Source organism: Saccostrea cucullata, unplaced genomic scaffold (assembly GCF_032062105.1).
Source record: "Saccostrea cucullata isolate Sc308-1 unplaced genomic scaffold, CSIRO_AGI_Scuc_v1 ctg1212, whole genome shotgun sequence".
Classification (NCBI taxonomy): domain Eukaryota; kingdom Metazoa; phylum Mollusca; class Bivalvia; order Ostreida; family Ostreidae; genus Saccostrea; species Saccostrea cuccullata.
In genome coordinates this window covers 200,158-227,474 of record NW_026924449.1, presented here as the reverse complement: position 1 = coordinate 227,474, position 27,317 = coordinate 200,158, and the positions used below count along the sequence as shown (strand labels likewise).

Genomic DNA, 27,317 nt, shown 5'->3' with positions numbered 1-27,317 from the left:
TTTACCTGCTCTATAATTAATCAAATTAAAAAAAACCCCACACAAACAGTCAATTTATTAAGTATTACTTTAAATTGAAAATATTGATTTAATCTTTATATTATGTGTTCAGCTAATTAATAGACAAGTATGTGAATAAACAGTTGTGAAAACTTTTTATTGATTGTTTGTGTGTTTTTATTCCAATTTAATTAATTATATAGTAGGTTATGTAATAAAACACTTATTCAATGACTACTCGGTGAAACAGTCAAACTGTTGTCCCTCGGTAGTGGGGGAGACCTGGAAAACTGTTGCCCGAGGCCTTCGGCCTCGGGCAACAGTTTCCCAGGTCTCCCCCACTACCCCGGGACAACAATTTGACTGTTTACCTCGTAGTCATTAAATAAGTGTATACTGTATCTGCCATTTTCCGGAGATGACCGTCAATATCAATGAACTCACGGCGATCGCCTGAGAACAGATTAATGTCTGTTTATGACACATTGATGAATAAAATACAGGAAGGGTGTACTTTCATTAAATACCGCAAAAAAAAAAAAAAAACAAAAAAAAAAAAAAAACATATATACTTATGTCCTGAAGACAGACTTTTATATTTTCTGTTATAAATTCTGCTGATTGTTCGTGAGGTAATTAAGCGGCAACCCGGTACAGAAAAATTGCTAAGTTTATGACTACATACTTTGTAGATCGTTGAGAAAAAATTGATTCATCCCCTTCGTAATTTCAACTTCTCTAGTGCTCTCTGTCAAAGTCGATCCTTTAGACTTGCCCGACATTTTTTAATTGCAATTAAAATCTGACAAACAGTTTGCTTCGATCTTGGGTCTGACAAAAACGTATGTTGCCCTCGAACCCAGTCACTAAATATATAGTATAATGACCTCAAAAACAGCAATAATTGTTTTTTAGAGTGGTACTGATATAAGCTATAGTAAACAATATGGAATTTTAATTACATTCTTCTGGATTAACTAAGCGTTACATGTAGGTACCTGTACATACAATTAAAATTGGTATACGAAGAATGTAATTTCCTGTCATTGATACACGTTTCCACGGGAGAAGCTACGGGAGGACCTCGAAAAATAACAAAGGAGGCGAAATAAGATAAATACGTGTGGGTGGTGGTATTCCATGGCTGTCCTTATATCCTCCTTCTTCTTCCTTTCCTTTTTAATGGAAATGTCAATAAAGCGAAAATTGATTAATACGTGCTAATTAGAATAGTTGTGGCCGAGATTATCAACACAGGAATATCTGTACTTGATTTTATAACAGTCTCTTATTTCAGAGAACATATAGATATTAATGTCACGGCTCGTAGAGAAAATTGATAGATGCTATAAAGGAGTATATTTTCTGATGTTTTTAATTCAGTTCCTTGAACTGACTTAAAGTAGTTTTAATGACTTAAGGTTCCCAGATGTCGCAGATACAGCGCAAATTATAAAAAAGAAACAACCCATCAATTCAGACCGGAAATAAAATCATTAAATTGTAAACAGATGTACTATAATTTTACTTAAACCTGTTTTTCTTAATATATCTAAAACAATGTTTAGGCGTATGGACAAAGCACATGAAAAACAAGATGTGTTTGTGAAACACAGATGCCCCCGTATAGCAACTTACGATGAGGGTTGAAGTTTCTCATATGCAGTTCAGACTCCATGGTAAAGGTCAAATTGTTGGTTTTAGGCAAGGTTTAAATTTTATAAAAGTAGGTCAAACTCTAAGGACAAGGTCAAAAGGTAAAATGTGGTGGTACAAAACGAAAAAGGAATACACATGTGAAAGCCCTATTCAAAATTTATGGACAAGGCTAAAGTATGGTATTTTTTGTAAAAAATGGGTCAAACTCGAAGGTCAATGCCAAGAGGTCAAATGTGTTACCCAAAGGAAGGTCTTGTCACAAGGGGTACACCTATGAAATCCATAGCCCCACCCACTCAAAAGTTATTGGCTAAGTTTAAGATTTTGCGGACGGACAAAAAAAAACCAAACAAACAGATAAACAGCAAGACATACAGGTGGACAGAAGGACGGGAGGCCCGGACGAAATCTAAATATACTTCCGATTTTTTTTTTACGGGGGCATACGTTCCCTGCTTAATATGCTCAAAAAGTTATAATTAGGACACCTTTAATGTCATTCACTAGAGAGTCAGCGTTTTACTGGTAGATAGCAGTATACTCATGGTACTGCATAGATAACAGTAAATTTATTATGTCAAACAGTCGATTTGTAAGCGAGATAACGGGGAGGTATTAGGATGTCGGAGTCAGTGAACTGTTGCTGTGTGTTAGGGCACTGTTACATGACGTACGTAACACTAACCTACAGCAGAGAGCAGGCACAGCTATCAGCGAGGGCATACAAACGTATAATTATATACAGTTACACAATAAACAGCAAGGGCATACAAACCTACAGTTATACAATAACAGCGGGGGCATACAAACCTATACAGTTATACAATAACAGCAAGGGATTACATGTACAAACGTACAATTATAGAAAAAACAGTGAGGACATACAAACGACAGTGTACATTAATTTTATATAATGTACAATTATAACAGCTGGAGGCACAATATTCTTCCATTCTTCTCTTTTATCAACTTTTTCTTTGTCACATTTATTCACGTTCGGTTTTTATGATTCCTCTTCACGTTTTGTCGTGAATGTAACTGGAATGAACACCTGACCTTCATCGGCAGTTAAAACCTTTAAGTGAAAATTGAAAAAAAAAAAAAATCCATAGACAAAAATGTTGGACGATTAGATTAGCGATTCGCATCAGTAATAAATCAAAAACACCTGATCTGAATTTATTGAAACATTCTTGTGTTTACTACCAAGATTTTTTTGATAATACTGCAAAATTTACGTTTTGCACTCATGCAATTTAAAAAACACTCACAAAGAACAACAAGAGGCCTATGAACCACATAGCTCACCTGAGTAACTTTAGTGTTGCAGTTCTATACCAGATTTCCCAGCTCTTCTATTGTGGCCCCCTAGCCCCCCCCCCCCCCCCCCCCCCCGGTCTCGTCTTGATTTTTAAAACTGATTTTTATAATTTAGAATCTACACTACCTAAGGATGCTTCCACATAAGTTTCAGCTTATACGGCCAAGTGGTTCTTGAGAAGATTTTTTAAAGGTTTTACCTATATATTTCTATTCAAAACTTGGATTCCTGTTGTGGCCCCGCCCTACCCCTGGGGGTCATGATTTCATAATTTAGAATCTACACTACCCCTGGATGCTTCCACATAAGTTTCAGCTTTTATGGCCTTGTGGTTCTTGAGAAGAAAATCTTTTACAGATTTTTCCTATATATTTCTATGTAAAACCTGGATTCCCTATTGTGGCTCTGCCCTACCCCCGGGGGTCATGATTTTCATAATTTAGAATTTACACTACCCGAGGATGCTTCCAAATAAGTTTCAGCTTTTTGGCTCAGTGGTTCTTGAAAAGAAGATTTTTTAATGACCCCACCCTATTTTTGTCTTTTCTTTTCCCATTGGAAGGGAACTTGGCCCTTCATGGTAACAAGCTAAACTCTCCATCACCCAAGGATGTTTTGTACTAAGTTTGGTTAAAATTGGCCCAGTGGTTCTTGAGAAGAAGTTGAAAATGAGAAAAGTTTACAGACGGACGAGCGAACAACTATACGAACAACGAACAACAGTGATAAGAAAAGCTCACTTGAGCTTTCAGCTCAGGTGAGCTAAAAATGTATGTAAAAAATAAAGAATAAGTGAAGGTTGTGAATTTCAGCCGTCAAATATTTTAAATCTAAATATTAATAGAATAAAAGGGGTTTCGGTTATCCCTGGTTATTTGAAAAACATTGAATATTTATTAATTAAAAAAAACCTTAATAATTAAATGCATTTGATTTATATTCTTCATTTAATTGCACTTTATCTTGAGGGTTAAGATATTATCTACCCTGATATGTATAAGTGGGAAAACTCCCTTTTCTTTATATCTAAAATCAATGATGTAGAAATAAATTGATCTATGCGCATTTCTTTTTACACTCTTTTCATTTTTAATTTCTATCTTCTAAAAGTCAAAGGCAGAATTGATCTCTCTTTAAATAGAGTCGATCCAATTTTTCCTCATCAATCAATTAGGATACTCTGTTGAGTTTGTTAATTTCAATATATCAATTTCCAAATAGCATTGAATGTCTACAAAACGATATATAAAAAGTACCTGCATACTTGGCTGGATAGGTGTCAAACCAATAAATTCCGACATGGCTTTTTTCCACTTGGTATAAGGACATCTTTTGGAGACAATATTTAAAACATCGTAGAGTGTTGGTGCCTGACTTCTTCTCTCGATGTCAAAAAGATTTCGTTCGTAATAAGGTCTAGTTTTCTGTGTAAGGAGACAGGTCAAAGTACAAGAACGGTCTTATATAATTAGTTTTGTTCATATCAATCTCTCTATATGACATTAAGAAATTATACAAAATAAATGTACTACCACAAAGATTTTTTTTTATTTTCATTTAACGTTTTAAGATCAGACGACTCAAATATATGTTTTGTATCTCTTGGTATTATATCAAAAATTATTCATATTTGTCATTCTCTTCTTATTTCTACATTGTATTTAATGTGTTTTTAAACATAAGTGCACCAAAAATTGTGTTATAGGCCATTTAGAAGATTACCCATAAGGGTTATATAAGAAATATGACCCTATGGTTTTTTTGCCAAATGCTTGGTAGGTATCCAAATTTTTTTGTGAGGAAACCTGTTTAAGTACCTATATTTCAGTAACAAATTCTTACCAAAAATTATAATATATTTTTGAGGAACGTGTCGTCTGACCTTAAAAAAAAACTCAGTTGTCAAAGCACGTTCAAATTTAAATACACTGTACTTCGATGTGAAGGTCAAATGACACCTGCATAATTAAAAAACAGAAGAAATACCGAGTACTCGGGCCTCTTTGCTTTCTGCAGAAGAACCCGATATTCCTTTTCTGCTTCCTTCAAATCTGTGTCCAGCTTTAGTTCCTCTTTATAGCGTTTACAATTCACCAGAAACTCAGGAATGGGGTTCAGACGAGAATTCTAAAAAGTAATCGATCAGAAGTTCTCATCATCAGCATCTATCATTCTTTCATTATTTTGATAATAAAATATCAATTAAAGAATCGTTTCGTTCATTTTACATATCCTTCCAACACAATTCATCTTATCTCTTTGGTATTATTTTAACAAACATATATATTGATTGAAAAAATAATGAATGTGTTAACAAATTATATATTTTATAATAATTAATACGAATTGCTCTAATCAAATGAATTTGTAATTACTTTCATCTCTCGTACATATGTATATAATATAACTAACATATTTCAGAATTTATAATAATTATCCTTTCAAATCTACATGTAAAAGACTTTGACCGATATTGTTGTCTTGGGCTGATAAAGGGCCTGACCTAAAAAGGGTATAAATTATTATACAAGTATTTTACAGACAAAGAATAATCATTCGTCATTCAGAACATAGTTTCTCACACACATAAAATCAAACAATCAGCGACAGTATAATTTATTTACAAATTCCTTATAGGCACGATTGTTTTTTTTTATCATGTCAAAAATGACTCCTCAGCTTTTGTATCCAATAATATTATTTTAAAATCAGCTACATTTTTTGTATAGAGAATATAAATGTACCATTTCATGTCTGCTCATAATTAGATGCTTAATTTCCATAGGGTAAGATAAAAATCCGTATCAACCCTGCAGGATCCCTATCAGCTCAGAAAGCTGATACAACTTTAATTTGTAAAGTACTTATAGCATATGCAAAAATCTCTGTATTTATTACTTGGTAGGCAATAAATGACTTTATGTATTCGATATTTTTACGTAAATCTTATTGTTTATATATAGAGATTCAATGTTTAAAGAAATAAATAAAACCCGGAATTACCTCAATAAATAGGACATGAACTTGAAACTCTCCTTCTTCCTTCATTTCCTGTAAATTCAATTATACAATATCAAACACATATAAAATATACTATACTAATATGATATCTGTTTGTGAATTATTTGCTGATGATAATTCTTTACAACAATGTTCAGATAATATTAATCATATTGAACAAAATCTTAACCATGATCTTAAAATACTAGATGAATGGTCAAAGAAATGGTTATTGAAATTTAACCCATGCACAGAAAACCAAAGCAGTATTTTTTAATTTAAAAATTGTACAGCATTTTCCTAAATTATTTTTTGACAATTGCCAATTGGAATATGTAACAGAACACAAACATCATGGGATACTTTTGTCGTACAACTTAGGATGGTCTGATCATATTGATATCATTATAAAGAAAGCATACAAAAATCTGGAGCTCCTTAAAAAACTAAAATTTACCGAGTCAAGAGATATTCTATCCCAGATGTATATATCTTTTATTAGAGCACAACTTGAATATGCTGTTGAAGTTTGGTCAGGATGCACAAAAACAAATATTGAGAATCTTGAAAAAGTACAATTATTTGCTGCAAGAATAGTTACTGGGCTTACAATTATTGCTTCAAGAAAGGATCACTTCATTACAAATAGGGTTCTGACCTATAGGACCGGGTTTGGTTTTATTCTCTAGAAAAAGCTTGTCAATTTCCGTTCTGATTAATGACATTAGGCTGAATATATAAAACAGTTTATTATATGATTGAATAATTTCCATCTCTCTGATTGGCTGAGATCCAACTATGATAGAAAAATACTACGTTGTATTGACCTGCACGTGACGTTCCAGGTCAATACAAGGATTTATTTCCTCTACATTGATATAAAAATAGATCGGAATATTCCAAATTGATACAAATTGATTTGGAAAGCTATTTGAACTACTATAACTTTTTTTCATGTGAAGAAAGCATAAGCAAATATATATTTTCGGGTGAGGGTGGTAAGAGAGGATGCAGGGACACTCCTCCAACACTTTTACTGAACAACAATTTTTACTTGTTGTCAGTCAGTTTTCCCTGACAATACTCCTTCCTTTAAAAACCTATCCTAGAAAAAAGACTGACATAATTTTTTTTCATGGCAACTAAAATTTATTTTAAAAAAATTTTAAGAATGAATACGACCTGTAAGATTGATTAACATTTTAATTCTGCTTCTCTCTTAATTATATTTGGATAGGACTTCGCGTTAATTTTCGCTGATATTGAATAGAATTTCATTATACTTAAGAGACTCACCGTAAAACTGTCATGTTGTAAATTTTGAATTTACCGGGTGGCAGTAAATACAAAATTTACAACATGACAACTTTGTATTTACTGCCACCCGGTAAATTCAAAATTTACAACATGACAAAACTCTCAACAAGTAATGGATTTTATCATTTTATTTGTGAATCATATAATAAAACAATTATTGCTGTTTTTTTTGGTCAATACAATGATTTAGCCATCTTCGAAGTGCAATATTCACCTCGCCCTCCGGGCTCGGTGAATATTGTACTCCTCAGATGGCTAAATCATTGTATTGACCTCAAAACACAACAATAATTGTATATTGTTTTTCCTAAGCCTTTATTTCAGTGGGTACAGATAGGAGGAACCCTTTCATTGATTCTCTGAGTTTGTTATCTCCAAATGTACATATAATTATTTTTATTTTTTTTACTTTTCATTGTGCATAATGGTAACGTCCACTGTCTCTGAAATTCTATTCTTCATGTCAAGGCTATTTATTCGTGGATGTAATAAAACATACCATTATTTAAATGTGTGCAAATTATACAGGCCTAAATGAAATCCAAGGAAAACATTTACTGATAAATGCAGTCAAAGTCAATGTGATTAAATTCCAATGAATATATACAAACGAAATTCATCGCAGCTCAATGCTGCCAAGAATACATGTACAATGTACCTGTATCGAGCAACACAAAGTGAGCTACATGTATTCTTGTCCTCGGAGAAAGTGTTATATTGTTCGGCCTGACTGACAACTGTACATTGGATTGTTACGATCTGATCTCTCTTTAGTGTTTCTTATATCAAGGATGGTCACGCACAAAGGATAGATAATTGAAAGGAAATGCACAAGTCTATAAAAAAAATTAAAATTATAGTCTTTGAAAAGGCGAAAAATTAAATATTTAAAAGTGTGGTACCAGGTGGATTCGAACCCCCGACTTTAAAAAGAAAGTATCGATAGTGTAACATTCAGCACATATAACAACTGAGCTAGTCCTAAATGCCCATATGGCATATTTTTTAAGCAGATTATCAAAATCAGGTTTCCTTATTTTTTTTGTAGGTTTTTGTGAATTTCGACCCCAGGGCAGGGGTGCCCCTAAAAAACTCTTATCTTAAATTATTCTTTACATCCAAACCTATCAAAATATCTGTTTTATCTAGGGGCAGGCCTGCCCTGAAGGACTTCGAGGCCAAATTACATGCAAAAATCAACGCTTTAATGGACAGAATGGTGTTTTGGCCAACTTTGGAAGTTTAATGTAAAGTTGTTAATAATAAATATTACCAGGTAGGTATAAAATACAAATTTGAAAAATACGGACAAGTGAATCTTGCTGGGCACTTGTCCGATTGGACAAGTGCATTTTGATGTAAAGGGGTCTTTAAATAATAGAAAAAACGACTGTTGAAAGCTAAATCGGTAGTCTCAAGACGGAAGCTGTACATAAAATCCAAACTTCGATCCCGGTATGTATAGCCTATTAATATTGAGTTCACATTCGATCGGGATCGAAGTTCACTAGTTGCATACTATTGAAAAGTCATGGAAGATTCAAGATACAAACTGAAGTGTGAATTGTTTGATGTTGACAGGTTCACTTGTGGACATTTGTGTTACTCTCAGGACAGAAAGTCTAAATTAAATTTCGTTGTATGTGTCTGTTGTATCTATCAATAACATCAAGAATCAATCAAGCGCATGCCATGTGTAAATAAATGGACTTATTTGTCTTTATTTTAATTTTAAAGTTGAAACTATTGAACAGGTCCAGTCCAAAGACTATTTCTACCTACGTAGCTATTATTAGCTATCTAGGTATTTAAAGCTATCCAAGGTAGCTATTTTTACCGACTTTCTGCTTTACTTGCATTTTGTGGCCAAATGCAGGAACGGCGCAACATGGCGAGCACTGAATTTTTTTAATACAGTCACACCGATGATGGATATGACAAAATTTGGCTAAAAAATGTTTACTTCGTATATTATCAATTTTGCATAGAAACTAATGTAAAATTGCCGATTCAGGAAGTAATCATTTTAGGCCAAAATTTTGTCGTATTCATCATCGGTGACTGTATCAAACGATATGGTATTCAACCATGCTGCGCCGTTTGGTCATTGTGCCGCAAAATGAAGAAATTATACAAAGTAGGTAAAAATAGCTACTTTGGGTAGCTTTAAATACCTAAGTAGCTATTAATAGCTACGTAGGTAGAAAAAGTCTTTGGACTTGACCTGTTGAATTTTATTGAAAAATTTTTGGACAAGTGAAGTTGAAATTCGGACAAGTAAATGTCTTGGTCACTTGTCCGAATGGACAAGTAGGAAAAAAAGTTAATGTCGATCCCTGGTTGGGAACCATTGGAATATAGAAGAAATAGGGCAAAACTAATAACAATGTATAAAATGCACAATAATTTAGTTCCTAATTATTTACAAAACTTAGTACCTGATACAAGAGGCAATATTTCAGGATACACTATCCGGAATTCTTTAAATTATTTACTGCCAAATCACAGACTAGAACTATATAATAAATCATTTATTCCCTATACTGTTAGAAAGTGGCATTTCCTTAGTCTTAAAACAAGGGAGGCAACTTCTATCAAAGAATGGAGGCGTACAAGGTGAGGACAGTCCCCCGCTCTGAGAAAAGACATTTCTCAATTTTAAAATTTATATTTTTTTTTAAATTATATTGTTTATATCATCTTTTACCATTTAATTCTGTACTTCATTGTTATAATATTTTAATAATATTTTTTTCACTCATGTTTTTAAAATATGTGAAAACAAAAAAGAAAAAGCTTCATGTATGATTCGAACCCTCTCCATAGCGCATGGTTTGGTCCAAGACCGATCGCTTTAACCACTAAGCTACGAAGTATAATAGATGCATTATCGACGTCGGTCAGTGTGATTTAAATGAACGGATTTGTTGAAGCGTACATTTTTCAGAAATTTTCGATTTCCATATAGAATCATGGGATCAGATTCCATTTTTTGGACAAATTAAATAGATTTTACATTTACGTTTCCATCATTTAAGTGTTAACGAAGAATGGAGACTTGACCCATTCATGTTCAAATTTCATTTTTTATAGCTCTAATAAACCCACTCTCCCGGTAAATAGAATGGAATGTTTATTCACCAATCAAGGGCCCACAGGGGGCATGAACAATTATTACAAAATGATAACACTGATTACAATTCTATATTAAGGATAATGTAACATGACTAGTGATTAAGTTTGACATTGAGAAGTGCATCACCACACTGGATCAAAAGCATAGAAACCATAGAATGATAAAAGAAAACACAATTAAATAAAAATGATAGATATAAGGTAAATTAAAAAAAAAAATAAAAAAAAATATCTTGTAGTAATGGCAGTACTCTAATATAAAACTTAGTGCATCTTGAATACAAAGGGCACCAGGGGATGATACCTCTACACAGCCAGTCTGGCAAACCTGTACCCTAAGTATTGAAGATGGTCATTCAAAAAAAAAAATCATTTAAGTATTAACAGAAATAGTAATTTCAATTAATAAGTACTTAGCATATAATTAGAAACTTAATGCAAACTAATCTCTTGGAGTTAGTTCAATAGATATTTGACATATGCATACCCACATACACAAACACACACTTACTGTTACACAAATCCATGCATACAAAAATAATAATTTATATACAAATATATGTATGTATAGTATATATTATAAACATACACTTATTGTTACACATATCCATGCATACAAAAAAAATAATTTACACACAAACATATGTATATATATAAACAAATGGTACTATCCTGTATAAATGTAAATCTGTGATCTTGAAGGTAGCACACAATTAATGTAAAGAAAAGGTAACTTGGATACAGAGGGTACCAGGGGACGATGCCTCTGCACAGCCGATTATACTGGCAAACCCGTACTCTAAGTATTCAAGACACCCATTCTGACTGATTCTGTACATTTAAGAAGGGAATGAGGGGACACATTAAATTTCAAAAAAAAAAAAAAAAAAAAAAACAAAACAACAACAACAACAACAACAACAACAACAACAACATATGTTTACTAATACTTTTCATACTTCAGCTCTCATAATCATTTTACTGACTTGAATCAGTATTTGCACATCCTCATTAATCATGAGCCAATTTAACTTATTTTCACTGTCCAAATTGTTGAAATTCTTACAGGAATTATTTATTAATTCATACAAGACTTTTCTTTCATCCTTAATGTGATTACATGAAAAGAGAAAGTGTTTCTCATCATCAACTGTTTTGTTATTGCATCTATTGCAGTGTCTTTCTTCTCTAGGAATGCCTATATATCGACCCCTTTCAATATTAAGTCTGTGAGCTGATATGCGAAAACGAGTAAAACTTCTCCTCTGCTACAAAATTCTTAATTAAATTAAGATACTTTTCTTGACCAAAATTTTGTTTAAAAGTGCTATAGCATCTCAGCTTTTTATCAGAGTGTGATTTAAGTTGAGAATTCCACTCTTGTATATAATATCTAAATAAACAATCTTTAAGTTCACGTTTGAATTTGTGCATTTTGACTGAAGTTAAATCACGAATACCCTCGATATTGGTAATAAGAAAATTAATGGAGCTGTACCAAGAAGGGAGTTTTTTCTCAAACAATGATTTGGATTCACAATATGCATCTTTTAAAATTGGGAAAGAATGGCCTAGATTTTCAAGCCTATACCAGTACCTTATCATTGATCTTACAATGTCAAAGTGCAGGGGAAATCTACCTAAATCAGACAATACAGCAAAATTAGTTGCAGTTTTATGCACACCTAGTACTGATTTACAAAATTTCAAGTGGAGTTTTTCACAGAATAAGTTGGAGTATATTTTGTCAATAGTACAATTGGGTATGCTATTTTTTTTTTGTAAATGGATTAAAACAACCCCAAACTTCAGATGCATACAATAAAATAGGTTTCATTGTATGGTCAAAAATATGAATAGTGGTTTTAACCTCAGGATTCAGGGAAATGAAATTTTCCTGAGTTTAAAAAATGATTTTAATGCTTTTTGATAAAGCTGCTTTTGAGCAAAGGAGAAAGAATCCGAAGAACAAAATGTCACACCTAGATATTTGTATTCAGACACACATTCCAGTTCGACATCATCGAGGTAAAATTTTGTTTTGGAGAGTCTACCTGCTTTGTTAAAAACAACTATCTTTGTTTTAGATGTATTTACACAGAGACACCAATCGTTACAGTATTGCTGTAGAATATTAAGTTCTTGTTGTAAACCTTCCGCTGTGGAGGAGAGTAGAATTATGTCATCAGCATACATCAAACATTTAACTGAATTTGAATTTAAATAAACAGGTTCAGTAGCTGAGTTCAGGTAATCTGGAAAATCATTAATAAAAATTTTAAATAAATTGGGACTGAGATTGTCACCTTGCTTCACTCCCAAAGTTATTGGGAAAAAGTTAGTAATCTTATTATCGACTCTGACACAGGATTTACTTGATGTATACATACTTTTCACTACTTCATAAAAATTTGTTCCTACCCCTATTTTGAGGAGTTTAATTTTGATTCCTGTGTGTATAACAGTATCAAAGGCTTTTTGAAAATCAACAAAGCAGGCATATACTCTACCATCTTTAGTATTACAGTACTTATCAATAATTGTCTTGAGTATATACATATGGTCTGATGTTCTTGCTTTTCGAGTGAAGCCTATCTGATAATCACTTATTACATGATGTTTTTCTAAAAATTTATCAAGTCGAATGTCTAGTATTTTATTGAATAACTTCCCTATTGCATTTGTAACTGTAATGCCCCGATAGTTGTTTGGATCAGAACTATCATTACTTTTATAAATAGGAATAATGTACCCAGAAGACCAAGGTTTTGGATAACATCCAAATGTAAGGCAAAAGTTGAATATTTTATAGAGACATGGTAGTAAAAAAGTTTGACTACATTTGATCATATGGTTTGAAATATTGTCAAGACCTGGGGCTTTTCCATTTTTTAATTTTGAGATAGCATTTGAAATTTCTGCAACAGATATATGATTATCAAGTTCACTAAAACATTTACTTTTTTCCAGATTGGTAAGAATATTATCAAGCTGTGCCAGACGTTGAGCATACTTGGGTTTTGGTTGGTTTAGATTTTGGAAGTGAGAGACCCAGGTGTTTGGATCGATTGCATCCGAGCTGTTCGTGTTTTCACTACCTTGCAGCTTATCAATTAGATTCCAATAAGATTTTGGGTTTTCTTCATGTAGAGTTTCTAACTGTTTTAGCAGAGATTGTTTATACTGTCTGCATTTGTATTTCCTTGTTTTGGTATATTCTCTATACAGTTTGTAATAGTGATTTCTGACAGCGGGATCTTTGGGGTATTTAGTATATATTTTTGCGTAGCTAAATAGATTTCTTCTCATAGAATTCAAGTCTGAATCAAACCATTTTTTATGGTTTTTGTTTGTCTTTTTGCATTTTTTTTTTTTTTGCATTTTCTAAGGGACTTATCTGCAGTATTAATAAGGATATTAGATAATTCTAATGTAGCATTATCAATTGTTGAGGGAGAATTAAGATTAGGTCCATTTAAAAGATTATGTAATTTTCTTTGAATGTCCTCTGAATTAAGAGCGGCTTCGAAGCGAGCAGAAGAATCATCAGACCAAATGTAGTTAGGAGATACAGGACTTGAATTGACATCATTCATATCAGATTTAAGACAAAACCTGGCAGATAGTGACCATTGCAACAAACAGTGGCAATCAGACAAAGTAGGTAAAAATTCTGATACTCTAAAATACAATATTTGGTTTAGTATTTTTTCTGAAACCAACACGTAGTCAACTGTGCTACATCCATTTGGTGTAAAACATGTATAATTACCAACTGTATCTCCAAAGGTACGACCATTTAATATTCTCAATTGGTTTGATATACAGAGATCTAATAATTCTTTGCCTCGATTATCTAATTTAGAGTCCATGTTAAGTCGATTAATAATTTGTAAGTCAGCATTGTATCTTGGATCAAGAGGAATAAAATTATCATCATCGTTTTCAATGAAATCAGGTTCTGTAGATACCCTTGCATTGAAATCCCCACAGAGTAGGATATTACCAAGTGATTTGTAATGAGGTATGTCTTTTTCAATACACTCGAGAATATCATAGTCAATACCTTTGGAATAAGATGAATTTTCCGGGGGTTATATAGTACACACATGAATAAATCTTGGTCAAAATTGAAAAATTTTTTCTCTAACTTAATCCACTGAAAATCCGATTTTGTGTTTTTTAGAATCTTTATATGTGGTTTAAATTCACTTCTACATAGCATGGCTAACCCCCCAAAAGTTCTGTTGTTATGCTTTGATGCAGACCTACAAACAAAATGACAGTAGTGATTTCCTATCTTATGGATACATTGATCATGACCAACATGAGTTTCGGCCAGAAAAACAATATCAAATTTTTCTATCTGTTTGAGAAAAACTGGATCATTCAGTTTGTTATATGACTTGCTCAAAAGACCCCCTACATTTCAGAAGCCCATTTTGACCGATGAATAAACAAAAGATGACTTCATAATCAAAAGTTAAAATAAAAAACAAAAAAGTATATATATACTAGGCTTCAAGTATTAAACCTTTTATAAGGTATTTATCTGAACACCAAAATCTAATGTAGACATTGACCTAGCTGCATATTTATATGTTCTCTATATTCAGTGGCAAATAAAAGCACATGAAATTACTATAAATCAATTAAGCATCTCTTATCTGAGAGTGTTAATAATAAGGAATTAAACTCAGAAGCCAAGTTTTCAAGAACTAGACAACACTACAATGTTTTACATTTTACAACATAACATTAATACTTTGTGTAACCCCGACCTCGACCTCTCCTGTTGTTGTGGCGGAATCTAGATCTGGATCTTTCCCGATCTTGGACAGGAATGTTAAGGAAAGTGTGAATGGTTTTTTTGATATTGGCTGCTAATAGCGATGTTCCTTTAACTGAAAGATGATGTTGATCTTCTGCAAGAAATTCAGGGGTTGGATTGCCATCTGTAAGCATGTTACCGTGGTCGCAGAACAACAACATTGGTTCCTCAGACAATCTTTGTTTCAATATTGCATTGGTAATTTGGCCATTGGTATGGTACTCAAGGTTGTCCAGTCTTGGCGTGGCCAGTGAGAGTATTGTGATAGTGTTTTGCCATTTAGATTTAATTGTTTGGATCAAGCTCTCTAGGACATCAACACAGGCCTGTGGCTCCATTTTTGTCAGGTCATTGGTAAGTGGGTGAAGAACTAATATGTCTGGGTGTAGGTTACAGGTTTGGATAAAGTCCCTGGTTTCTTTCATTGTATATTTTATTATTTTGGTGATCTCCGCATTCGCAACCGGGGTAAGTTTGTTTTCATTGATTCCTTTCACGTTAGATGTCCCAATGAGTAAGATGTTAGGTTTCGCTGCTGCTGTGTCATACTTTGGCTGAAGATCTCCAACATTGGAGGAGCTCACTGCTTGAGAATAAGACATGGGAGTTTTAAGCTGTTTCTCCATTCTCTCGAGCTTTTCGGTGACATCCATTTTAAATTTATTAAAAGATAGACAGACATCTTTAATCTCTTCTAATTCTCTTGCACACTGATGTAATTTCTTTAAACAGGCATCATTGTTTTGATTGATAAGGGTGACCAAGTAGTTCATGTCCTTTCCTTGGCTGGCCTCAAGCTTGCCTATTGCATCAGTCATGGAACTTTCAAATCTGTGTAGGTTTACTAGATGCTCGTCACTACGTTTATCTTGGCTCTGTGCTTGAGCTGCCGTTTTTACTAGTGTTATCTCATCATCAGTTTCGACAACTCTCGACTCATTGTTTGATGACTGATTTTCTGTTTCCGTGTGTTCTACCGATGAATGTGGAAGTTTCAAGTGAAGAATTTGGCCGAGTACATGTTTCAGGATTGGAAAGTGTTTCTCAACGAATAACACGTACTTGCTGCCCTGGGCTCTGATGGTTCCAGTTGTAATAAAAAATGTTACATTGTATGCTAGGCTATTATCCTTCTCTCTTATCTCAATCACAATAGAATTGGCGCTATCATTGGAATCTTCCCAGATTTCAGGTTCATCATACCATTTAATAATGTAGCTATCGCTTTTCCCCAGGTGACCATAGTAAAAGCTATCGAGAGTCTTAATCCACGGGTAAATTCTTTGTAAATTGGTGTGGAAAGCGACCATATTTGCACCCTTTTCGTAAGTTTTCAGATCAACTTCTTCAAATAGCGAGTTTCTTGCTTTACCCGTTCTCTTGTTGAGCTTTTTTGGTAAGCTGGTCAGGGGATATTCATTAATAATTCTGGTCCACGATGAGTCGATAGGCGGTATATCTACAATGTCTGCCATTTTGGCGCGAATCAGTGACAGTGCTCTCTGTCAGACGATATTTTTAAAATTCTACAATGTTTAAATATTTAAACTGCCGATCGAGTTAAACCTGTAGCACACTTACAAATACAAGTCAAAATTGCAGAAAAGACCTCAAGAATGTTGCTAAAACAATGTCAAAAAGACTTTAGTGTTCACGTTGTTTTTAAAGTCCAACCATATCGGATCTCGAGCCCGATAAAAGATATGCTTAACTAGAGCCGAGCTCGTTGCAAAGCAACGAGTAGGTCTTCCGTCGGAGCTGCGGACAAGGAGAAATGACCTTGGGTCAAGGTCATGCCACATTCTACTGTTAAAGCAATCTTTTAAGGGTAGATGTCATCTTATTTATGTTTTACTATTAAAAAAGATAGTAAAGGAATGTTTGCTACCTTGACCTTGTTAAAATGACCTTACGTCACACCATGACACACGCTGGTGATAAGCAAAGCCATTTGTGTGCTACCGTATTGACGAATTCTTAAGCTATATTTTTTTCGATAGGCTTTGTCACAGCTAATACGTGTATACATGTGTAAATCTATGTATGAAAGTGTTATCCTTTCTTTATCAAAAGTCATGGTCAATTTTAAGCAATGTTTAAAGCCGGTTAAACTTCAAGGTCAAAGTTCATTATATGCTAGTATTTGAAATGATTTTATCACAGGTCACATACATTTGATTTTTGTGTAATACGAATACCCTATCTCTTCTCATTCAAAAGTTATGATCAAGATTAAAATTGTGAAAAGTAAGTCAAGCCTCAAGGTCACGTTGTCAAAATCAGCGTATCGGTATTTTAAAAAAATGTTGGTACAGGTAATACACAGTGGTAAAATAAAAGCCCTAATCGATCTCTTTTCTCTCAAAAGGTATAACTATGGTTAATGTTTTTGAAAAGTGGGTCAAACTTCAAGGTCAAAGGGTCAAAAATCATAATGAATTTTCAAAGGCGTTGACACAGGTATTACATGTACATGTTTATAAAATGAAAGTTTTCAATAGTTATTGTCAATTTAAAGTATTGTTATTTTTTAAGTAGGTCAAGCTCCAAGATCAAGGTCACGGGGTTAAAAATCACAGTATATTTGAAAATTACATGTCACAAATAATGCACATGTGAAATATGAAAGTCCTATTTCAACTCATTCAATAGTTATTATCAAGTTTAAAGTTCTCGTGACAGATGGACACTGTCAGACTGGTTGACAAATAAGGTTTAATGTGTCCTAATAAAAATAAATACACGTTATTTAAACATGATGAATTGAGAAATACGAAGAATAAAAAAAACTAGAAAATATTAGAAAAATATTGCACTGAAGCTATATTCAAATCCGTGTTTTTCAACTGCTTGAATCTAAAAATATTATTTACCGTGTGTCTCTAACACATTCCTTAAACTTTTCTACAGTTAAACATTCTTTACAACCGTTTTTAATTGTCCTTCTGAGCCTGAACTTGAGATAATATGGATGGCACTGTAGCTCTCTGGTGATCCATCTCAATTCTTTTTATATAGAACAGCTAGCGAGCTACAGATCTGCAGCATGACAATTGTCATAAAGTTAACTTTACAAATTCATTTGATGTGTAACAGAATTGAATTTTATGAAAAGAATTATTTCTAATGCTTATTTTTAACATATGCTAAAATTATTTACCTATCAAGTTAAGTTAAGACAGTAAAAAGGACATTGATACTCAGTATTTATCTAAGGAGTTAGTGTCAATCCTGAACCTCAAAGAGCGTTCGACTTGTATGATAATTGCGTATGTGTGATGAAACTGCCGTGAACTATCCCGGTCGTGAACATTAGATGTACTGGACATTCCGTCTTCAAGAAAATATTGTTCTACTCTGGACTATTCCGAGTTACCTAAACGTTTGTATGTATGTCCATGTGTGAGCGTTTCAACCTGTCTTTGTTTTATGTGACTTGACTTGATTTATTTTTCAAAATACAAACTTTCACGTTTTATTGCTTGACTTTCGTTTTATAAATCACTTGTGTTACTGTCACCAATTATATTCTATTAACTTTGTTTAATTGTCAGAAATGCAATGCAAAATTCAGGATATCAAATGCAGCGAAAACTGGTACCCCCCCCCCCCCCCAAAAAAAAAAAAACTAGTACATATAGTACATTACACACTTCGATGCTCGATTGTACACTCTAGAAAGTAAAAGGTTTATAAATAAAAAAGTTTAGTTAGGCATACTCATCTTTGCCGACCTTTTCTTAAATTTATTTGACAACCTGCGAATTAACAATATCGTGTATGATTTTTTGGTTAATATTATAATAGGTTATGGAGTAATCATGGATTTCATCACCAGCCCTGGCCTGCCATTGTCGACTCTGAAGGAAAGCATTGTATCATTTCAGGGGGGTTACGTATCGCAGTGAGAGGAAATTTAATAATTTAATCTCTTTTAGTCCAATAAACACGAAAGAAAGGCTTGGAATATTTGTATGAAATTACAGGAAGAAATTTTGCATTTGTTAGAAGAATTTCTAATTATTCTTTTTTTTCTCGTATTCTTAAAGCTCATGTTTAGTGCTCTTCTGTGTAAAACAGCATGTAGTTTAGTTAATATTATGTACATGCACATAAAATCGTGTCATTGTGATATTCTAGCTTTTTATTTGAGGAAATCAAAGAAATTTATGAGCATATCATGCGGAAAAATATTTTCGATTTTCATAAGAATTGAAAACGTCACTTCCACTTACAATTTACTGTGTGCATTTGTCATGTTTAATTGTAATTGCTACTTTTAACAACATCGCAATTTTTTCTGAAATAAATTAAGCAACAATTAGAATTACTTGATATAGGCCCGTATACATATAACGATTGCAATTACTTCAAAGTTGAGAGGGAGACGACGGCGCCTAAAAAAATGTGTACCTTTCCAATAATATAGAATCATCCGTTCAAATTAAAAACAATTAAGTTGCAGTAGTGATATCCTCGATTCTTTAAATAACGAAACTATAATGGACTTCACAAGGGTAAAATTCAACATTAATTTATGTACATGTGCAATTACAATCTCTATCAAAATTGGCAGAGTTATCGATAGGTCATCCTGCGTCACCTTTCAGTGTAACCAATGGACTCGTCCAGAGAAATCATCTGTACCTGAGCAAAATCGCAGCGCCTTTTATTCATTCGTCAAAGAATAGAATCAGACATTTTATCTTTTAATACTCGTACATGTTCAAGAAAACCTATATATTTGTGTCTAGAAATATTCTTACGATTTACGCAAATAACAAATTCTTGATTTTAAACTGAGTAAATCGATGACTAGCATCGCTTTAGATAACTCTAGGACTCGCGTAAAAATCAAAGAGCGGTAATGTTGACCTACGGAATGTATATAGGTCAATGCATGTGCGATCGATAAACAGGTTGCACAACTGTAAACAAAGCAGTCAAGGTCCGAGGAAAATTCACGATGCCTGAATAAAATGACAGTGAATTATTTTAAGCTTATTTTTTCTTTTATTTATAAATAATGCAACATTGAGTATCAATCGAATGAGAGATGATAAGTATTTTTCCTATCTCCCGTTTTGTAATTCAAACTAAATACAAGGAGAAAGTTGTCTCTGAATAATCTGTATGACATCTAGCTAGAGAATACGTTAAAAACTTTATTTCAACAAAGTTTAACATTCAGTTTAGTTAAGTATATATTTTTATCCAGTTTATTTCAGCTATACGTGTTATACGCGTACGCATAAAGAATTCTTCACTTGCCGTATAAAACTAATCAGTTACCTGTACATAAAGTATGCTGCTCATTCAATAACACAAGATTCGAACAAAATAACGTTTTCATGAGATCAGTAAGATGTTAAAGAACCCATTTCAAATCAATAACCATATCCAAATATTTACCGTTTTTGAGTTATAAAGCAAAAACTTTCGAGCGCCCTTGACCCCTTATTTGAGGGGCCAGCCCCTTTTTAATGATGTCAAATGATAGATCTTAAAATTATGCACAATATTTGTGAAATATGTCTTAACAAATTATTTTTAGTTTAAAAGATATACAAGGAAATATGTGTAAAATTTGGCGCTTTTGGGCATTCTCATTTTTGACCCCTATCTAGCACCGTTTGGAGCGCAGAAATCGAAAAAGAAAAACCGATAGGCACAACTTCAATTCTTCTAGTATTTAAATGCAGTAGACATTCTGCTCCAGCTTTTGTCGTTTCTGAGCCTTTGTCTGGAAACGAACAGTACCAAATTTTCACTTAAAGGGAAATAACTCGAAAGCGGAAGGGAATTTTTGAAATGTATGAAAACATTTTAATTGAGTTTTGTAACTTCCAAAAACTCTGAAAATTTGAGCGAAATCTGTTCAGAAATGAGCGAGTTACGAGGTCTCAAAGTTGGCGTCTAGGAAAAAAAAAGAATAATAGGGAATAATCTTAACCATCAGAATCAGTAGAAGGTCTTCCGCCTGAGCGGAAGACCTTAACTATCAACTTTAAAATAAAACAAATAATAGGTCGTTCAGTAAATTAAAATGATAAAATGTTTTGAAGATGAGATTACTGAGAACATGATTTTAGAAAAATAAAACTTCTGTGAATTTTGAAAATTGAGAAAAATTTTGTCTCAGAGCGCGGGATTGTCCACGCCTTATACGCCCTCTTTCTTTTTTAGAACTATCTGCTAAAAAGTAATGTAAAATCTCCGAAATATTTTTCTTATGGAAAAGGTTCTTGAACACAATTCATACAGGATTAAGACATAATTGTATTTTAAAATCTGACTTATATCGCTTTAATATAATAACCAGTCCTAATTGTTCTTGTGGACTACCAGAAGATGCATATTATTTTTTTTTTTTTGGTTTGTAAATATTATGTAAAAGCAAGAAATTCCTTAATGAATGAGCTATTGTCATTTAATTATTTACATGTTATAGATGTGCATTTAAGGCTATGGGGCGATGATTTTCTTACTATTGAACAAAATGCTGAACTTTTCAGGACTATTTAAACTTTCTTAAATGAATGTGGTCGTTTTTCAAAATAAGTTTACTTTTTTCATACTATTTCAAATTATATTTGTACATTTATAGAATTTATTTTTTCCCCCTTTCTATTGCTACGATGTATACAATATACGTTTATGTACCGGTATGTAGTAGACCATATGTTTATATATTTGGTTTTTTTTTTATTTTGGAAATTTTACAAAATGTTATATTAGGGGAGGATTATCTAATTTACTGAACTTGTGTCCGATCCTTTTGACTTTGTTCAATAAAATATGTTCAATTCATAAAATATACACTACTGGGAAAAGCTGAAATTATTGTTCACAGAAAAAAGAAAAGTTTAGTTTAAGGACTCTCTCTCTCTCTCTCTCTGTCTCTCTCTTTGGGAACTATTTCCTTCTCTTAATCTTATTATATAAATAAATTAATAACTGGAAACAAAATAATAATAAAATCGAAATAGAATAAATAAAATTTGAATTAAAACATGATTTATTTTATTACTGATATTGACCTATAGATAGCTATCACTGTCGAAGCCTTGGAGGTAGATCTAAAAATACAATACATTATCACATTTGTTTTTTGCACGTTTCGTTCGTGAGTATTGTTACTACTGAAACTACTTGATTAATTAATTACAGAAACAAATAGATTTTTACCTTAGTTCCGCTCATTCTGCGTTTCTTTCCGTTAGAATTTTACAAGTTTAACGACGGAGCATTGGTCCTGCAAAAAAAATAACTAGGGGTACGGCTATCGTTAATAACGATGCATAAAGACACTTGAATTTCCGGTCTGTATAGTGCTTTGTATGTCTTGATTTGTAAGTGTAACTGGTATTTTCTCTGTTTGTGTTGATGCTAATGATGAAAGTTACAGGACTTGTGCAATAAAAAGAAAATCCTGATATTATTCATTCCCCTAACGCTGCTCCATACAATTTATAGTGACTTCCTTTGTTGTAAAATTCATGAGAGTTACCTACCTTTGATCGCAATAGAAAAATCTAGAATGTTCTAGAATAAGTCTTATTTTTTAAAATGTTCAAATAACACAAACGATAGTGAGCTAGCCTAATGAATTATGATAAGCATTTTAAATATCTACTTTCTTTAAAATATCTACTGTATAATAATCTATCAAGCACTGAAAGAATTAATTTTATTAATTAAATAACATACTGCACACAACAAAGTAATTATTTCAGTATGTATAACAGTTATTATAATAAATAAGAATATTTTTTTATTCGGTGGAATTTTTACAAATTCAACATTTTCAAGGCTTATAGTGTGTGGTATAAAAAAAAATATTGAAATCCGAGATTTGAACAGAAAGGAGCTTACGGAAGTTTAATCTCAAGTCCCATCAAACAGGAAGGTTTTAATACGATGTTGAACTTACTATTAAGTCCGATAGTCAATTAACTATTAGATACTAATGAACCGCTACAAGATAGCTAACTTAATCTTACACTGTATGAGTTTTTGAAAAAGGGATCTATCTTTTTTATTTTCACTGAAAAGGACTTGTGTCATTTTGTAGTTTACGTGCATCAGAATATCGATCACGCACGTATAGTTACTGAATTGCTTTTAAGGGGGGACCTATGTCCGAAAAGTCTTTGTGTGAAACTTTCAAAACTTTTACATTTTTTTCCTGACCACTCGCTCTTACGTTTTAGGTATTAAAAATAGTACCTTTATATGCTTATTTATGCACAGGAGCACGTGCAAAAACAGTGTGAAATGCTAAAAATAGATTATTTTCAGACATTATTGTTCTACCCAAAATATGCGCTAAAATGAAACAAAAATGTCAAATCTCATTCAAAATCAACAGGTATTTAATTTATATGAAATGAAGGCAAATGCATTGTCATTCATCTCGAGAGAGGGCAGCCGGAAAGAAAACTTTGACAAAAAATGTTGAAATCCTATTTGGAAGAGGGGATGTCCAAGTTCCACCTTCTTTCAAAACTAATTTCACATTGTAAACTTAACCACATTACCCTGATTTGACTCTAATGCAACAAATTAAAAAATGAGGGAGGGGATTACAAATCTTTCTATGAACATTTAAAAGTGTACAGCCCCCAACTCCCCCACCCGACGCTACGTACCTTTGGACTCAGAACAAATTTAAATGTAATTGTGAGAATGAAAGTTGGAACAAAATATGCACCAATATTCAAATTTGAAGCAAAGCAAAAACGGACCACTAAAAGATATCAAAAGTAGGATCAGCTGCCATGGAGGTGTAAACATCTTCTGTTGATCATAGCCGGTCACACCCGCCGTGTGCTTCTTGTCATGATCGGGCAAACTGACAAAGCCGTAGACGATTAATTGAAAATATTAAACCAACAATTGTAAGGAAATAAAAGTCATTCAACATTCGCCTTAATGTCAGATTGCATTTGCTGAAAGGTCATTACATGTATAATGAGTGTAGAACTTGCAAAATGATTACTTTAAATGAGACTGTTGATATCTTTGTTTCATCACCTTGTTTTTCAATAACTTGCTTCTTTTTGGAAATTGTTCTTAGTTAGAATATTGCGTATCGAGTCAATCTGGACACATAAACCCCATGTGCAGGTAGTAAGGGTATATTTAAACAATAAAATGCTTTCTTTGTTTGTTGATACTGGAATGAACGGAAGCAGCTGTTGCAGAAAAAATACATAACCCGCGTAAGCGGGTTATGTAAATTTTTCTGCAATAGCTGCGACCGTTCATTCCAGTATCAACAAACAAAGAAAGACATTTTATTGTTTATATTAATATCTGTTTAAATAATCAATTAAAGTAGGATTAAAAAGATTAATTATTATATTAATGATGCGAACGTCCTTATACGTTTCATTGATGGAACAGCCACTAATTAAGAAATCTGTACAGGCGACATGCCTACTGTAGTTTATGCAGTGCTGAACGCAATGGGGTTTCTTAAGAAATAAAGGAGAAAATATTCAGTGGATGTAAATATTGCTACATAAATAAGGGAAGCTGACAGTTGAAAAGCTGAAGTCATCATGTTTATAGTTTGAAGTTTTGTTGTTAGATTATCATTAACATTTTTTTCCAGTCAAATATCCAAATATAAAATAGATGACAGAATCTTTGGTGTCTTTTATTTCAAGTTCACTAGGATATATCGAGTCGACTTATGTAAAGATTATTTTTTCAATTGACAATTCGTCGTCGATATATCTAAATAAAATATTTTTTTCTTCTTCTGATGTTTTTGAATAAATTTTGCTTCATATGAATTTAAAAATAGGTCTGTTGATAACGGGGTAAAGTTGGTACCCTTGGAAATTCTGAGATTGTTGGGTGTCCTTATTTCCAAAAACTACAGAGATTTTTATTATCAACCTCACATTGCTTTAACAAAATTAATTTGTAAAATGACCAATGCCAATATATTAATGTACGTAAATTCATGCGAGATTCATTTTTATTTAAAAAAAACAGCTTTCTATGAAGTAAAAATCCTGGACTTTAATTTATCGTGGGAAACGGTTGTATAAAGTGTTTTTAAAAGTCTTAAAACTGATGGCATGGAAAAGTGGACATAGGCACTTGACGTTACTTATTTTTCTTTTAATAAAAATATTACCCCCTGCCTAATGAGGTATAATTTATACAAGAGGTTAAGAATTCATCATAGTAATGCCAAGTATCTAATTATTTTATTAGTACTCACATAAGAAATTTTTATGTGAGTACTTTTTGTTAGTGTACTAATTTCCCACTGATAGTGACGGTGAGTACAAGATGTACTGATAATCCACAGAAGATGACTTATCAGCATTATCCGTCCGTGTACACTATACGATGTCTGAGTGTGAGTATATACGTCCTTGTTACATACACACACACTGTCTGACAACATACGGGCACCTGGTGAGACTGACTCGTTATGACGTCACAATACACACTGTATCTGCCATCTTTCCGGAGATGACAGTCAATATCGATATAATCACGGCGATCGCCTAAGAACAGATAAATGTCTGTTTATGACACATTGATGAATAAAATACAGGAAGGGTTTACTTTCATTTAATACTGCGAAAAAAACCAAACTTATGTCCTAAATACAGACTTTTAAATTTTTTGTTATAAATTCTGGTGATTGTTCGTGAGTTAACTAAGCGGGAACCCGGTACAGAAAAATTGCTAAGTTTATGACTACATACTTTGTAGATTTTGTAGATATGTTGAGAAAAAAATTGATTCCTCTCCTTCCTAATTTCAGCTTCCCTTGTACCAGTGTGTACTCTCTGTCAAAGTGGATCCTTTAGACTTGCCCGATATTTTTTAATTGCAATTAAAATAGATTTAAAATTTCGGCCTTTGACAAACAGTTTGCTTCGATCTTGGGTCCGACAAAAACGCATGTTGCCCTCGAACCTAGTCAATAAATACGTAGTATACTGACCTCAGAAACAGCAATGATTGTTTATATGTGGTACTGACATAAGCTATTAATAGTAAACAATATGGAGATTTATTTACAACTTTCAAAGATAGACATTTTTGTTGATTGATATAAGCGTTAGGTACATTTACAATTAAAATTGGTGAGGAAAGTAAAATTTTCCTATCATTGATAGACGTTTCCTCGGGAGAAAAAGGAGGCGAAGTAAAGATAAACAATTAAAGTATTCCATGGCTGTCCTTATATCCTCCCTCTTCTTCCTTTCCTTTTAATGGAAATGTCAATAAAGCGAAAATTGATTAATACGTGCTAATTAGAATGGTCATGACCGAACGTATTTACACTTGTATCATGGTTGCGGTGTTTTTCGTTTGAAGATCGCTGTGCATTAAATCTTGATACCGTTGAGGAGGTGGAGCTAAGGGCATGCGGTATCAGGTATATTTTGGAAGTTATTGCATGTACAATATCTTCCGAAATATACATGATATCGCGCATGATATGTAAGCTAGTATGAACACCATACTAAAAATGTATTAAACACTGTTTTAAAATTCATTCTGTTTTTTTCTTTACAGTAAATTATACGTGATCAGACAGAAGAAAGTAATATCTAACAGTTTTGACACCTGATTGCATCAAATCAAAAAATAAATTCAATAGCTACAGCAGATTACTTTGAATTAAATGAAAAGCTGCAGTTACTTAGACATAAATCGCTTTTACATATATTTCAAAGAAAAAATACTGGGACGGGTGCAGCAAAAATCTCGGGGGGGGGGGGGGTAAATTGTATGTTTACTAGTACTCAGTTATAATGAACAGTTAAAATTTAAAATTCGAAAGAAGTGGAGGGAGCCCCCCCCCCCTTCTTCGTAAAATTACGTGCCTAGTATGATGGATCAAAATTCCTTCGTTGAAATTAAAACAGTCATATTTAATGACTGCTTAGCTTTCTCTTATTTAAGCTTTTGATAGAACTGTGCATAGGCGTCGGAAGCAAATTGAAAGGGGGGGCTAATCCAACAGAAAAGGTAACACCCTATTTCTAATGCATATATTACGTCTATCTATGC

At 32.9% G+C, this 27,317-nt stretch overlaps 1 protein-coding gene across 1 annotated transcript; it reads right to left on the bottom strand.

Annotated features, from left to right (window-relative positions):
* Positions 1-826: 826 nt before the first annotated feature.
* On the bottom strand, positions 827-22,563 carry LOC134266446 (uncharacterized). The gene is made up of 5 exons (XM_062748685.1): positions 22,452-22,563; positions 5,984-6,031; positions 4,967-5,107; positions 4,237-4,404; positions 827-2,734 (listed from the first exon to the last, which is right to left on the bottom strand). Exons 1-5 carry the CDS (start codon positions 22,464-22,466, stop codon positions 2,663-2,665), a joined length of 444 nt encoding a protein of 147 aa, XP_062604669.1. The 5' UTR covers positions 22,467-22,563; the 3' UTR covers positions 827-2,662.
* Positions 22,564-27,317: the final 4,754 nt, after the last annotated feature.